The sequence below is a fragment of the Neodiprion fabricii genome, chromosome 7 (genome assembly GCF_021155785.1).
Source record: "Neodiprion fabricii isolate iyNeoFabr1 chromosome 7, iyNeoFabr1.1, whole genome shotgun sequence".
Taxonomy (NCBI): Eukaryota; Metazoa; Arthropoda; class Insecta; order Hymenoptera; family Diprionidae; genus Neodiprion; species Neodiprion fabricii.
Genome location: NC_060245.1, coordinates 15,545,687 through 15,562,269, shown reverse-complemented (window position 1 = coordinate 15,562,269; position 16,583 = coordinate 15,545,687). Strand labels below are relative to the sequence as shown.

Below are 16,583 nucleotides of genomic sequence, written 5' to 3'. Positions count from 1 at the left end.
CATTCTTGTTTATTATGCGCTTGGTACAGCGAACATGACCTTGAACGTGTGGAAACAGTTTTATTGAAGTTCAACGAGTTATAAACGTATTGAAAGATTTTTCTATTTTGACATTTTTGCTAATTATCCTTACATATACCCAAACCACCCTATGACCGGCGTAAGAGCGGGACGAACAGGAGGGTGGCGAGTGACTTGGATACTCTGTTTAGTCACAGTTTGTTTTTATCTGGCATCCTAAGAACGACTGACTGTCGAGTGTTACACGAGCCTATAGCAGAATAATATATTGTGATACGAGTGCGGGATGTTGGCGATTCCTGATTAATGTTATTTGCTGCACTCGTCTTCGGCTCGTGCCATAAACATCTCGCTCATCGGCAATCGCCAACCAGCACTCGTGACACGTGATAACTTTTGTAACTCCTGTAACGGAAAGTTCGACCCGAGACAATTGTAAACGTGGTAGTTAGATGGCGCTAGTTGCACCGGTTCAGCTGAGTAAACTGTTGGGAAAAATACCATTTCCAGCATCTCGTGCACGTGTCGAGTGATGTCTTGCGTTCGTCTTTCTTCTTGTTGTTCTCTCTCTCTAGTTCCCATCACGTCGCCGTGCTGCTCATTGAGGTCCGCAATCAACGTTTATTGCCGATCTCGCACTGGCTCGACCGGAGTTATCCGATCAGTCGGTAATTCAGGAATCTTGAAGTGAGGTCCATACATATGGACAATAATAAAAGTTAGCCCAACCTTCCCAGATCTCTAGATCAATTATTTCAGATCTGCTACACTCAAAGATATCGCCTCAGATACATAATCTTCAATACTCGCGTTTGACAGCAGAAGCTTGAGGTGTCCCGCTTGCATGCAAAGACGATAAAGCTCACACATGCGTAGTCAAACACACAATTTCCTGGGTGGTTCACCATTTCCTCTCGGTATCTCTATCAACATTTACGTTACGTAATATAATATAATCTAATCTAACAGATGTGTAAGAGGTTTCGTATGTTTGTATGTTTGTAACCGATAACGTCAGGAACCAGCGGGCATTTACATAAAACTCGCAGCGATGTCTTTCTTATGTTTGCAGGATTAACATTGAGTCTATAAGTTATGCAAAATCAGTTTTATTTAGGTGAAAAAATGCTGCCTACGATACCAGAATAGCGCAAATCAGTATCGATGTATGCAATTGGTGAGTGAAAAATTACCAAAAAACGTGCATTCTGAATTCGATATTTCGAACTTCACCATATTCCGATGTACTGAAACACCGACATGTTCGCGGCAATTTTCAAAATTCCACGAAACTTCCCAATGGCATAAATGCTAATATGGAAGGCTGCAGCTCTTGGGCGCACCTTTACGTTAATATGCTGCAATGGATGCGTTTTATGTAGAAGAGTGGTTATTTTTTTCTCACCTCTGATAGCATTCACGTAAACATGGATATGCAGTTGAGGGGTAGTCAGGAAAATGCAACGTGATGACGAATATGTATGAATAATCGGTGTACCTGATCTTCTTCTATGGGTTCGTGCAGTCCGTTGAATGAAATAAACATTCTTATAAAAAATTTAACAGTATCGATTCTGTACCGGCACTCTACTAGTATGACCAACGGTACAAGTAAACTTACGAATCGATTCCCACCTTGAAATTAACACCTCATAGTTTATACGTGTGCATAAAATCTATCTGTTATAATAACTAGAAAGTAGCCATGAAGAGAGAAATTCTTTCCTATACACCTTGTCGACTGAATGGGTGATAAAAGTGATACTTTCTACATTGCGCATGTTTGTTTTCTTCCTCGAATTAATCGTCGAAACCTTCGTTGATCGGTCTTTTTCACTTTTCACGAATATCAATGAGATTATTTACATGTTTTCATGAGTTTTTGATACTCACGATTGACCATTCAAATAGCCATGTAGAGTAGGTTTGATTGTCGATTAGAGTATCGAAAGGAAAGGTTGTTGCAGTTTCGTAGGTTGGCCTCAGTGGCGTTCTATGACGATGAATATTACTCAGAAAACTATTTTTCAGGCATAGTTCTTGTTACTGTTTTGGAACATGTTTGGAATAATTGTAGTATGTAATAACAGTAAGTCTTAAATCCGTAATTTTAGAAACTGAGTTTACCAACTGCGGATGAGATCTTACCAAAAGTGTAACAATTTCGTTTCTTTCCCTAAAACAGATTGGTTGATGCAATTTTAACTCTACACGGTGTAAACGGTATCGCAAAGACGAAGTTATACTTCGTAGGCCTCACTCTCTACGTACAAACCGTGATACAATTGAAGGTTACATTCTTCAGACTGTCATCGCCGTCCGAAAGATCGTTTCGAACGGCCGAATTTTCATGTATTATTACTAGAGGGGCTTCGCGCGTCAACCCCCGTTTTCGAGTTTCGATGGAAGGGGGGAGGGAAAGCGATAAAAGGTCAGATTTTTGTAGGTATAGAGATGTATATGTATGAACGGTTAAGTGTCGAATCCTTGATTCCCAGATGGGTGTACATGCAGAAGGTAAAATATCAAGTCTTCATAGGTTTGCGATATACTGTATGTAGGGTAAAGGGTTAAACGTATAATGGTATATACGTAGGCTAAAGGGTTAAATCATTATAGGCGTAAGGGCATAAACGTTGCAAATATTGAACGTCGATCAATGGTCGAAAGTCGAAGGTTGATCAAATGTCGAAGGTCGAAAATCGAAGGCTGAAGGTGAAAGGTCGAAGATCGAAAGTCGAAGATCGAAAATCGAAGGTCGAAGATCGAAGGTCGATGGTCGAAGGTTGAAGCTCGAAGATCAAAGGGTGCAGGGTTGAATAGAGAAAGGGTGGGCGGTGGACGGATTGGCTAGGGTTGGTACGGGAGGGCGGGAGGGTGAAGGGAATCTATGAAGTTATGAGGGCATATATGTGGGTTTGAGGTTAAATATGTCAAGGTATAAGAGCATATATGTAGGTTCGAGGTGCGGATCAAGGGTCGAAGGTCAAAAGTCGCAGATTGAAGGTCGAACTTCGGATAAGTTCAGGCAAGTTCGAGTAACTTCGGCTGAGTTCGGGTAGGTTCGGGATTCTTGACACGGCAGCCGCGGCGGCGATGACGGCGGAGGCGATATCTTTATATAGTACAGAACGATTATGGTTAGGTTTAATGTTTTCTGAATCACTTATAACTCTAGATTGACACTCGGAACGTAGCTATATACCGTAGGGACCAAAGTGTCTAATACTGAAAAAATAAGTTATTTAATAACTCACTAGGGGCTTCGCCCCTGCGCGCTTCGCGCGCCAACCCCATCTCGGCGCTGCGCGCCTCGTGTTCGCGCCTCACTATTTCCTTACGCATTGTCTAGTAGACAGGCGAATTCCTTCATGTTGATTTGATCACAGGTCTGCACTTGCTGTCCACTTCAATTCCTTCTGTGCTTACTTTTCTTTTTTTCATCAATCTAAGCTCCCATTCGTTGGTTGAAAATTGGTGTTCCTTTTCTATTGATATCGATCTATCTCCTTGACTTGCTGAATTATTTTTGCTACCGCACTGCTCGTTATTCTCCAAAATCACCTTCTTCATATTATTTGTTTCTCTATATTTTTGTTGCTGTTCACTCCGCAGAACACCTCTTTCTCTTGTGGTTAACATAGATCCTGGTCGTCCTCTTGCCTGGTTAAAGGAATATTTGTTAATTATTATTCTCTGGCTTGTTTGGTTATTCGCACTCACAATTTTATTTTCCTTTTTCTTTTGTAATACGTCCGACCATCCACCGTCTCCATCGCCTTGTCTGCTGGTTGAAACTCCTTCTTTCTGTTCGTTGGTTGAAAAGCCAGTATGATATTTTTTGTTCGCTTCCCTATATTTTCGCTGCTGTTCTCGTCGTCTAATTTTTCGCTCTTCTATTTTCATCACATTGGTTGGTCGTCCTCTTGATTTATTCTCCAAATCAATAATCACAATCGATTCTTCTCATTCTTCGACACCCTTCGTTGAATTATTTTTACTACCACTCTGCCGGTTATTCTCCAAAATCACCTTCTTTATACTATTGTAACGATTTAGGCGTTACGTTAATAAAATATGGATCCGCGAGTTTACTTATTATCGAATCAAAGGCGTGAACAAAAATATCGTGATAAATGCTTTTAATGCAATATACGTGTTTCTTGTTTAAAGTCTGAAACAAGACTGTTTTTACAATAATATCGGTTGGCGCAGCAACCTTATTCTTTTTAAAGACATAAGAGGTTTATAAACGTCTTTTATCTATGCCGACTACTAGATCATTAAAGAGGGGACAAAAGGGGTGATTTCACCCTTTGTAACACTACTCCCCCCCGAGGAAAAGAGTCGTCCCGACTCGGGAAAGTTAAAACAATTATAAGGGTGATCCAGTAGTCAGTGCTCAAAGGTGAGTTGGAGCTGTGGCTCTAAAAATTTAAGAACTCCCTTTTTTACTATCTGGCATTTGCCCACAGTCTCAAGGTAAACCACAGAAAACCTTGAGCAGATAGTTGAGCGTTAAATAATCTCAAAAATTTATGTGCCGTGTTTTATAAAGGTTAGTGTTATTAAGTGTTATGTGGCTTCATGAATACAAAGTTTTCCGCAACGGCCCAGATTGACGTCGGGAAGAAATTCGATTTTCTTCATGAAGGATCCCTCCGAAACAGGTTCGGATGAAAACACCGAAACGGGAACCGACAATTCCAGGTCCAAATAAGACGAAAACAGACTTCTCTTCATATAAAATAAGGAAATCGTGGGGTGACTTCTTTAGAAATAGTTCACCCTAGAGTTTTGGAAGGACAAATGTGAGTGATGGTAAAACAATTCAAATTCACTAAGTGAATTTGAGAGAATACTTCAATAAAATAAATTGAATATGTATTCAAAAGAAAAGAAACGATCTTATCTGAATTATTTCTGCGTCCTTCTTCAAAATAAAACCACCAGTCATCCTCAGGAATCGGGAAAGATTGGAAGGAGAAGGCTGTGTCAAATCACCTGAAAAAGTGCTCACAAAAACTGACACTTAAGGTTAATAAAATGTGAAAATCAAGCAATCGCTCATCGACCTCGAAAAATAATCGTGGCTCATTTCACATTATTCCTTAAACCAAAGCCTATCCGACACAAAACTCGATTCCAGAGAAGAAGTTTCTAGAAAGAAACAACCGAAGAAAACAAATTTCAAATTGATTAGCAACCCAGAAATAACAACCCATTATCAAGCTTCCGTAGTAAGAAGAACCATGTCAAAAATTCATAATTTAATAAACGCGGGAATATTAGCCCAAACCTTTGACTTTATTAGTTTAAAAAACTTGTCAGAAGAAGAATTAGAAAACGTATTCCAGAACTCATGGAAAAAGTTTTCTTGTGGGTTTTTCGATTTTCGCATCGAAGAAGGGAAAATTGGTCTTCTGTGCACGTCATGCTGTACCCGCAGGTAAATGGAAAAACAAACACAAGAAACTACCCCTTATTTAAATAGAAATTTAAATTGAATTTTTTTTTTTTTTTTTTTTTTTTTTTTTTTTTTTATTATTGTGAAAATTCCAGTCCTGAACATCCGCGAGGTGAAGTTGACCTACACGTAACCTTTCTGAAGGACAATACGACCTGCAACGTTTGCAAAGATAGTCTCATTTTCATTGCAAAACCGACGGAAGGCTGCTCCGAATGTGAAGCCGTAAAAATTGAATTAAAAACAATTATTAAAACCGCATACCACTTTCAAATTATTTAGTTTTTCTGTTCTGTTCAAATATTCAAAAAAAATTCTGTTCAAACTGTTCAAATATTCTTGAAAATGTAAATAAAATAAAATTAAATTGAAAGGTTTAACTTTATCCGTGTGTCATTGCAAAACAGAAGCTAGAATAAACTTGATCGGCTGCAGATTCTGCATTGATAACCAAAACAGGAGCCGATAAAGAAGAAAAGGTTTGTTTTACTAGCCAATCTTCATGAACCTCATGGATAGTTCTGAGTAGCTCTAAAGAAATACTCGATTCTTCCTCACGAGAACGGGAACTGACTCGAGCGAAAGAAGTTTCTGGGGAAACTCGCAAATAAACAATCAAATCTACTCTGAGCTCAGGCGAGCGAATGAGAAGATCAAAATTTTTTGTCAATAAATGAGATTCGAAGTCGCGAAAATTACCTAACCTTCGACGAGCTTCTACAAAACAATTGCTACTGAATATCGATCTTTCCATCACCTTTACAGGCAATGAAGTCGTCTGCAGATGTCTATCTAACATAACCATTTGAGCGAAATGTTGAAAATAATAGCAATAACGATCTGGGTTCTGATACATCAAATCTAAAAGATTAATTCCGGCTACATTTCGATATTCTTCAAGAGGTTCTAAAAGTGTACAGACCTGGCGATCTGCTAAAAACCTCTTAGTGAAAGTTGTTTTTCCGCATCCGATATTTCCTTCAATAATAATCGTAAGCGGTCGAGTTTTACTCAAACGAATTCCGAAAGGTAAATTCTTCTCCCAATCGATGACCGACTGTAAAGAAGGTCAAGTCGATCACAGTCGTCAAGGGTGTTCGTTTGAAGATCTAACCTCGAAGGATGTCCCTGGTCGTGGAGAAATTGTTCCAGGTTGATCCTCTTCAAAAGGAGCAAGACGATCCAAGTGAACCACTTTCTGACGCGAATGAGGAGATCTTCGGATTCTATAAACAACATCATTTATCCGGTTAACCACTAAGTAAGGGCCTTCCCAATTTCTTTGTAGCTTTGGACATCGTCCTTTCTGTCTTCGAGGTTGAAAGAGCCAAACAGAATCTCCAGGGTTAAATTTTAACTCTCTGGCTCGAATATCATAACGAGTTTTCAATTTATCTGAAGCCATAGAAATTCTATTCCTAGCAAAGTGATGAATTTCTTCTAAGCGTTGTTGTAATGAAAAGGCATAATCTGTTTGATGCTGTCTTTGCACAGGAACAGGGCCTTTCTCTAAATCTGACGGAAGACGAAGATTTCTTCCAGTAAGCATGAGGGCTGGCGTCTGTTTCGTCGTCTCGTGAATCGCAGATCTGTAAGATAAGAGGAAGAAAGGGATCCAGGAGTCCCAGTCTCTCTGATTCTGCTCTACGAAGGACGACAAATATTGTAGTAAAGTCCGATTCAGACGCTCTATCATGCCATCAGATTGCGGATGCAAAGGAGTTGTACGAGTTTTTCTAACCCCTAAAATTTGAGTAACCTCTTTCATTAAGGTCGACTCAAAATTTCGGCCTTGATCAGTATGAAGTTCTAGAGGAACTCCGTGTCTACAAATAAATTCTTTAACGAATGCCTGCGCTACAGTAGAGGCTTCTTGATCAGCGAGAGGAACCACTTCTGGCCACTTAGTAAAATAATCAGCAATAACCAAAGCATATTTATTTCCAGAATGGGTTATCGGGAGAGGTCCAAGAATATCCATTGCTATCCTTTCAAATGGAGCTCCCACGTTGTAAATTTGAAGAGAGCTTTGTCCCTTCGCTCGAGGTCCTTTCTTTGCCGTGCAGATTCGACATCTTCGACACCAATCTTCAACGTCCATCCGGCAACGGGGCCAAAAGTAGAAGTTGCGAATTCTGCCCAGAGTTTTATTCGAAGCGAAGTGTCCGCCTGCAGGAGAATCATGATAAAGAGCAAGAATCTCTGGAACTCGTGACCTGGGAACCAAAAGTTGCCACCTGATTTCTTTCAAGTCTGCAGATTCCCATTTTCGGTATAAAATTCCATCAATTAAAAGAATAGAGTCCCATTGAGCCCAATAAATTTTCAAATCTGGCTCGGCTAAAGATATATCCTGCCAGTCCGGGCGAGTTTCTGCTTCTTTCCAAGACTTCACTTGATTCAAAGTGTCGTCCTCTTGTTGCGATTTTCTCCATTCCTCCTGGTTATTTTTGAAAGAAATCTTCCGTATTACAAGAGAGGGGTCACGATTTTTCTCTAATCGTGCACACTGTTTACACTCTGGCATTTCCTCACAGGGTCTTCGAGAGAGAGCATCGGCGTTTCCATGATGAATTCCTGCTCGATGACGAATATCAAAATCGTACTGACCGAGCCTTTCTAACCATCTAGCTACCTGACCTTCGGGAGATTTAAACGAAAGTAGCCACCTGAGAGAAGCATGATCTGTACGTATTAAAAATTTCCTACCGTACAAATAATGGTGAAAATGTACTACGGTCTTAACAACAGCTAAAAGCTCTCTACGAGTGACACAATAATTTCTCTCGGTTTTACTCAAAACTCTGCTGAAATAGCTTATCACTCTCTCTTGACCTCCCTGAATTTGTGACAGAACCCCGCCTATTCCTGAAAGAGATGCATCCGTATCTAAAATAAAAGGAATTTCGACCTCTGGATAAGCTAAAATCGGCGAAGAAATAAGATTTTCTTTTAATTTCTTAAAAGCCTCTTCGCATTCCGGGGTCCAGTCAAAAGAAATCTTGATTCCGGTCAAATGATGGAGAGGTTTAGCTATACTAGCGAAACCTTTTACAAATCTTCTGTAATACGTACAAAGGCCTAAAAAGCTTTGAACTTGTTCTTTATTCTTAGGTGTCGGCCAAGAAGAAACCTTCTCTATTTTGGATGGGTCGGTCTTCACACCTTGTGCTGAAACGATATGTCCGAGGAAGCCTACTTCTTTCTGGAACAGATGGCATTTTTTCGGGCTCATTTTCAGACCTGCTTGCTTCAGCCTAGCGAAAACTTGTCTGAGATTTTGAACTTCTTTTTCAAAGTTTTTGCCAAAAACGATTATATCGTCTAAATAAACGAGGCATATTTTGCCCGTGAGCCCATGGAGAACAGCCTCCATCATTCGTTCAAAGGTAGCCGGGGCATTACTCAAACCAAACGGCATAACCTTGAACTGCCATAATCCTCCTAAACCCGTAACAAAAGCTGTTTTTTCTTTATCTAGAGGATCCATTTCGACCTGCCAGTATCCGCTCTGAAGATCTATGGTGCTGAACCAAGTTGCACCAGCTATCAGGTCGAGTGTCTCGTCGATTCTGGGTAGAGGGTAAGAATCTTTCTTCGTTATATCGTTCAGCTTCCTGTAATCGATACAAAATCGTTTGGATCCGTCCTTTTTGTTAACAAGGACGATTGGTGAGGCCCAGGGACTAGACGATGGTTCAATAACATCGTTCTTTAACATGTCTTCCACCAGCTTCTTCACCTCTTCTCGGGCGTTGAGAGCAAGTCTTCGAGGAGCTTGTTTAATTGGCGAACTCTCTCCGACATCGATCTTGTGCTTGACAGAAGTACATCGGCCCTTATCACTACTATCTTTCGCAAAAGAATCTTTAAATTCTAGTAAAAGAGATTTAAACGATTCTTCCTGAGCTAAATTTAACGAAATCGAAGATTTCTCGACAAGGCTCCGTAAATGAAGAGGAAAATGTTGTTGCAAATCATCTTCCGACAGTTCTATTTCTCGAATTCTAGGAGGAGTCCAATAAATTCCATTCCTATTTGTACAAAGAGTTATTTCGCGATTGTTTGAAGCTAGTGAATTTCTCTTAGTCGAAATAACACAGTTATGGGCTGTAAGAAAGTCTATTCCCAAAATACCTTCATCCTCTATATCTGCTATAAAAACCTTATGTGGAGAGTCGATACACCCAAAAAGGTTAATTTGGACAGTAGCCTGTCTCAAAACCGGGGTCGTCTTTTCAGTGGCTGTTCGCAGAGAAAAAGAGGGAACAATCCGGTCATCGGATTTAAAGAGATCCGATCGAACTACGGTTACTTCTGCGCCCGTGTCTATTACCCACAGACAATCGACGCCATTCACAGTACCGCGCGCGTAAAGACCAGACTGTCGTAGACTTCTAATTAAAAACTGTTCTCTAAGAGGGCTTTCACTACTAACAATCTGCGATGATTTTCGCCCTGACAAATCATCTAGAATTAGTTTTTTGAGTGAGTTCCTGTTGAAGATCTTGATTGAGGATTTGCTTTCCCTATTTCTATATTTTTCTTACGCCAACTATAAGAATTTGGATTCGAGCCTTGCATCGGTTTTCCACTAATTTTTTTAATTAGAAAACAATGATTGGCGTCGTGGCCTGTTTTTTTACAAAATATACAAGTCAAGCTAGTTTGACTTGTCACGGCCACGTTTTTATTTATACGCTGGTTTTGTTGGTTTTGAAAAGAACCTCGATTTCTTGATTTAAAATTGTTACCGTTATTTCTATTTTTATAATTTTGAGGTTTTGGCTCCTCCGAGTATTCAAAACTCTGTCTTCCTGAGGTGTTTTCAGACACCTCAATCCGACGAAGTTTGCTTAACCCAAAATATTGCTTTCTCATTGCCTCCACCTCGAGGGCTTTGGCGGTTGCCTCCCGCAGAGAAGTGAGGCCCGACGTTCCAACGGCCATTTTAATTTCCGGATCATTAATCGCATTCAAAAAAGCTTGCGTTGCTAATAAGTTACGAGACGGCTCGTGATCCGGCAAAGCTATACGAGAAAGCCGTTCAATGTCCTGACTAAGAGACGCAAGGTCTTCGTCTCGTCCTTGTCTTCTCGTCTGTAATTGTGCTGTGTACAGTTTTGTTAAGTGGTCATTTCCGTACCTCAACTTTAATGCAGAACTAAGTTTTCCATAATCAGAGATTTCTTCCTCAGATAACGCCGTTAAAACATTCAAAGCCGGCGTTCGAAGACAGGAGGCAAGACTGTGGGCCCTCATGGCGGAGTCCCACTGATTATGTTTAGCAATTGTATTAAACTGGCGTTCGTAATCTGCCCATGGAACTTTTCCGTCAAAAATTGGCGGTTTTAAAGGATAAAGAGGCTTCTCATTAATCTGAGAAGCAACCTCAGGAAATCCTGAATTATTTAATTGATTAAAATGAGAATATTGAGGTCGAACTTGAGGCAAAGACTCGGAAAAACCAGCCTCATTATTTACTCTCATTCTACTAATTGGAGATTCATCTACTCTCCTAATAAAAGGCACAGACCTTGATTCAGGAACATCCTGGAATCGACCTGGATGTTGAACCTCCTGAACAGTAGGAACGGGAACAGGAGAGGGAACAGGAGAGGGAAGCGGAGTAACAACTCTGGAACCCTGCGGTGTTACAGCTGGTCCTCCAGTGCCGCTCATCTGATGAACGGACTGAAGAGCCACCACAGTCGTCCGGAGCAGTTCATGAAGACTAGTCTCGGAACGCTCTCGAGCCTCCCCTTCTCGCTTCCGTTGTTCTTGTTGTTCTTGAAGCAGCTGGATTAGTTGTTGTTGATGTTGAGTAGCTGCTTCTTGTTGTTGTCTTGCCGCTTCTTGTTGTTGTGTTAAGATATTTAACAGATCAAGTTGCGAAATTGACGAAGGAATTGGAAGAGGGTCCACTGAAGGTGATGGAATTGTTTCAGGGACCCGCGGATTCTCCGTAACGAAAGGTTCTTCTCCGCTTCTTTCTCTTCGTCGTGAGCGCGTCAAACGACTGCTACTCATAATTAAAGTTCGTGCACTGAATTGACTCAATTAATAAGAACTCAAGATCCCGCTTCTGACACCAATTGTAACGATTTAGGCGTTACGTTAATAAAATATGGATCCGCGAGTTTACTTATTATCGAATCAAAGGCGTGAACAAAAATATCGTGATAAATGCTTTTAATGCAATATACGTGTTTCTTGTTTAAAGTCTGAAACAAGACTGTTTTTACAATAATATCGGTTGGCGCAGCAACCTTATTCTTTTTAAAGACATAAGAGGTTTATAAACGTCTTTTATCTATGCCGACTACTAGATCATTAAAGAGGGGACAAAAGGGGTGATTTCACCCTTTGTAACACTATTTTTTTCTCTATATTTGCGTTGCTGTTCATTCCGCAAAACACCTCTTTCTCTTGTGGTCAACATCGATCCTGGTCGTCCTCTTGCCTGGTTATACGAATATTTGATGGATATTATTCTATGGTTTATTTGCTTCTTCGCACTTACAATTTTATTTTCCTCTTTCTTTTGTGATACTTCCGACCATCCACCATCTTCATCGCCTTGTCTGCTGCTTGAAACTGCTCCTTTCTCCATTGTCATTGTAAATCCGGGCTGTCCTTTTGACTGTTTGGTGATTTATTTGGATTTACTATTATTTGATTGTTACTTTTCATACTTATTACTCACTATCTGAATTTTATTTTGGTTCTGCAAGACATCAAAGTGTCCACTGTCTCCGTCGCCGGTGAAGCGTAGCGAGAATTGTGTTTCATTTTGTGATCCGATCCGGTGTGGATGAATTTGTTCTTCGCGATACACGATCATACATATCTTAAAAATGTCCGCAGCTGCATATATTGCATTTTTATTCATATGTGATTTGTAATCACCAGGTGACCTAATCACAGCACCGTTTGACTCATTACATGTAATAAGACCCGCAAATGTAGACCAATTATCCACTATATTTGAAACGATACTCAGTCTCACCTCTGCGTGTCGATCTTGAGTGCCATATACACAATACGCCAACGCGCGAGAAAGACAATCCCCGTCGGGAATCATCTTGATGATTTTCGTTTGCATGTTCATTTTTTGCGCGTCGGAAACAGATACCTATACAGATATTTGTCAAAGACTGTCATAAACAGCCGATGACAGCTGTCAACGGGTTTGCTAGATGCTTTTTGTTTTGTTTTCGGGATCTCATCCCACCGCCAACTTCATGCCTATACTATTGTTATTATAATCTTTTTTTTACTATTGTTATTATAATCTTTTTCTACGTTCATTTGTTTGAAACTTTTTTATTAGATAGAGAGATTTCGTTCATAGTAAACGACTATTTTCGAATAGGGGGATTTCACTTGAAGCAAATCAGTAATGTTTTGCTGTCTTGCCGTATCAGGGGGTCAAATTTTTCAACTGAGGATTTGTTTCGGAACATTATTTGTCTGAAGGTTTTTCGCAACAAATTTCTACTTGTTGTTGTTTTCCCCATAATTTATAATTTAGTTGCCAGCGCAATTAACAAAGTAGATGTTTTTGCCAGGATTCTGCAATAAAAATTAGGTTTGAGAAAGAAGTATTTGTTTTGCTTACTGAAAAAACAGTTTTCCGTAAATTTCATTGAATGTATTTTCTCGCTGAATGTACGTAATCGGTTTTTATCAGTATATATCTGTAGCAATAGTTTGAATCGTATACAAAAAAAAATAGATACTTACCTATCGTACTCTTGATAAAGAAAATTTTAACAAGTATTTGACTTGAGACAACGTACTTTTGGTATTCATGAATTAATTTACGTAACATCCGGATTAACAAAGATTCTTATGATTGTTCTGCAATTTAACGCTTGCAATCTTCAACATTCTGGATTCAAAAATTTATTCAAATAGCATGAACTTGTTAGTTCATAAATAATACAATAATTCGCAGTTTGATGAAATAACTAAAAACTTAGCTGGAAAAACATGAAACAAAAATTTTTAATTTAGGAATATAATAATCTGGTAAATACTAAATATTCGACTAACTCGTAATAAAATTATTAAAAAGTAACGATTTTTGACGAACCAATTTCGTCAAGGTGATCCATGATCAGTTACTGAAACTCTGGAAAAATGTGATCTCGAGAGCGATGGAATTGCAATGTCAATGAGATTATTTGTATATTTTCAGGCTCTACACAGAGGATGCTTTTGACAAATTTGTTGAAGCAACTCCTCCAGAAATGCAACGTTCAGATCTAGCACCTGCCATTCTACAGCTGAAAGCTCTGGGCATCGATAATGTCTTGCAATTTAATTTTCCCTCACCGCCACCAACAAAAAATCTCCTGTGTGGCCTAGAACTGCTTTATGCTTTGGGGGCCATTGACAATAATGGAGAATTGACAAGTCCGCTGGGAGCAACAATGGCAGAAATGCCATTAGATCCTGTCTATGCCAAGTGTTTAATAATCTCAGGTAGGATCCTACTCTAGTGTCATAATTTAATGTCCCTCAGATGTAATTGTTTGTTTCAGCCCAAATTCTCAACACATTAGATGAACAGCTTTCAATGAAAAAATTGCTTGCAGGTACTATGGAATGCTCTGCGGAGATAACAATCATCCTAGCTATGCTTCAGGTACAAAATGTGTTTACAATACCCGGAGGGGGTCAAGCAGCTCTGAAAGCACGAGTTGCACGTCGCAAGTTCGAAGCAGAAGAAGGGGATCTGATCACGTTGTTGAATGTCTATACGGCCTATGAGTCCCAGAAAGTAACAAGCTGGTGTCACCAGAATTTTCTCAATCACAAAACGCTACGAAGAGCCACAGAAATTCGTACCCAGATGTGTAAAATGCTTAAAAAGTTGAATATTCCACTTATCTATTGTCAAGGTAAGCAATTCCGTCGAAATGTGATTAAGTTTTATGGACGAGAGCTTGGTAAAGAGTTATTTACAAAGTTCCACTCTACTTGTCAGGTGACACCGAAAAGGTTCTGAGGTGCATTACTGCCGGCCTGTTTCCCAACACTGCGTATCTTCATTACACTGGGGTGTACAGGACCGTTCGAGGTAGCAGGGAACTTCACATTCACCCCAACAGCTGTTTGTACACTGTTCAACAGCCTCAATGGTTGGTATAGACATTTCCGAACATGAGTTTCAAAGAAAGGTAGAAAAAAAGAAGAAAATTTTGCCTCTTGGACGAAATGCTATGTATAATAATGCGGGGATGGTGGAACTAAAAATTTTTTCAATCATTTCTAATTTCAATCCTTGAATTTACACGTTGTTTACTAGAATGTGAAATTGAAATTCTCATGAATTTCAAATATCACCAGGTAATTTAAAACATTATCCAGATGTGTTGGAAATCAATTTGCTTATCAGATTAATGCTAAACAGTTACATAACTTTGCTCATTCAATTTTTTTTTTTTTTTTTTCAATCTTCGTGAAGATGAGTCATTGTCAGTTATACAAAACTTTTTTCCTTTTTATTCCAAGTAATTTAAACCAAAGAATATTTCACTAAAAAATTGCCTAAGTGACCTCAAAATACCCTGATGATTCCAGGTTTTTCCTGAACATGGATACCCTGTAAAACCAGTAATGTTTGTAAATTGGAAATATAACTAGTTTAGAATACTCCAATTAATTTGTTGAACCGGAGTAAAAACTTGATCTAAAATACCTGAAATGTTTCAATACATACATCGTTTTTTATTCGAGTAGCCACCTCGAAAGTCAATTTCCAACATGCCATACGATATTGTAAGTTGATAGTATTCAAATTCATTGTAATTCCAGGCTCATCTTTTGCGAAATTTTGCACACCAGCAAAACGTACATGCGAGAGTTGACAGTTGTAAAACCAGAATGGCTGGAAGAACTAGCACCTCATTTCTACCAAAGACGTGCCATCGATCCCTTCTAGCCCCCCAACGGATGAAAATGAATGGATCGCTGTTTTAAAATACATCATAAACGATGGAAGAATTTGCAAGCACTAAAACCATGAGAGAATTTTCAATTTTTCCATCAATGACTTTCATTAGATAGAAAAAATAGATATGAATTTTGGCAACTAATAAATTGGTACTTTGTGTAAACCGAGTTGATTTATTTTTTGTTGTCGTGATCAATACTCGAACTGAATCCGCTTACTTATTTCTACCGATGCTGCATATTAAAAAGTTCTGTAAGTGATAAGTGAACTTGAAAATTTCCTGTACATCCTTAGAGTCTTGCAACGTTTTGAATACAAAATAGGATAATTTTAGGAAATTTGATGGAATATGAAATCACGGGATGGTAAGAAAATTAGGAACATTAATTATAGCCAACCAAAAATTGTTGAGCAAAAGATAGGAATTTATGTAAAAATAAATGGGACTCTTTAGTGGATTGGTGCAAGGTGCGTAAATTTAATAAGTATAAGAAGAATACACAAGTTTCCTAAGAAATATAAAAATAAGTAAGTTGAAATATTTATCTACGTGTATGGTTTGAGTGAATGGGTTATTCGGCACGATGTTTTTGCAGTTTTGCATATCTGTAAACCTCGAGGACAGATAACTAACTTATGAAACTTCGTGATTAAATTCACGTAAATGTATAAAGCTTCAACTTTCAGATTTTCAGTGTGATCTGTTGAGTTCTGATTTATTATAAAAAAAAAAAGAAAAGGAAATAAATGAAAACAGTTGATAAAATATTAAGAATTCCGAAAATCATTTCGCGGAAAGATCAAATTTTTTGAAGCATACAGCATACAAATTTACTCAAAATCTAGAACTTGACTGTTTCTTCTAATGCATGAGGCAAACAGCCCTTGCATCTCACAATCGGTTTCTATCACCTGTATTATGACGATTTTTATCGAGTTATGTAATGCTAGTACTTTTCTTCTGTCATTTTTTCAAATGTAAATATTATCATTGTAATGACATTTATTTATTATCTCCAATACTTAAAAACAACTCTATGTAATATAAATATTTATCATAAATAAAACACTATAAGTGTAAATATACTGTATATTTTAAAGAAAATATCATTCTGATGCTACATATTAGAC

At 38.7% G+C, this 16,583-nt stretch overlaps 1 protein-coding gene and 1 long non-coding RNA gene across 2 annotated transcripts; both read left to right on the top strand.

Moving 5' to 3' along the window:
* On the top strand, positions 1-16,164 carry LOC124186333 (probable ATP-dependent RNA helicase DHX35). Its single transcript, XM_046577962.1, has 5 exons — positions 1-7; positions 13,692-13,978; positions 14,092-14,397; positions 14,484-14,637; positions 15,314-16,164. The coding sequence occupies exons 2-5, from the start codon at positions 13,744-13,746 to the stop codon at positions 15,438-15,440; spliced, it is 822 nt and encodes a 273-aa protein (XP_046433918.1). The 5' UTR covers positions 1-7; positions 13,692-13,743; the 3' UTR covers positions 15,441-16,164.
* On the top strand, positions 5,423-5,793 carry LOC124186349. The gene is made up of 2 exons (XR_006871639.1): positions 5,423-5,470; positions 5,584-5,793. It is a non-coding gene; the product is annotated as an uncharacterized LOC124186349 (long non-coding RNA).
* Positions 16,165-16,583: the final 419 nt, after the last annotated feature.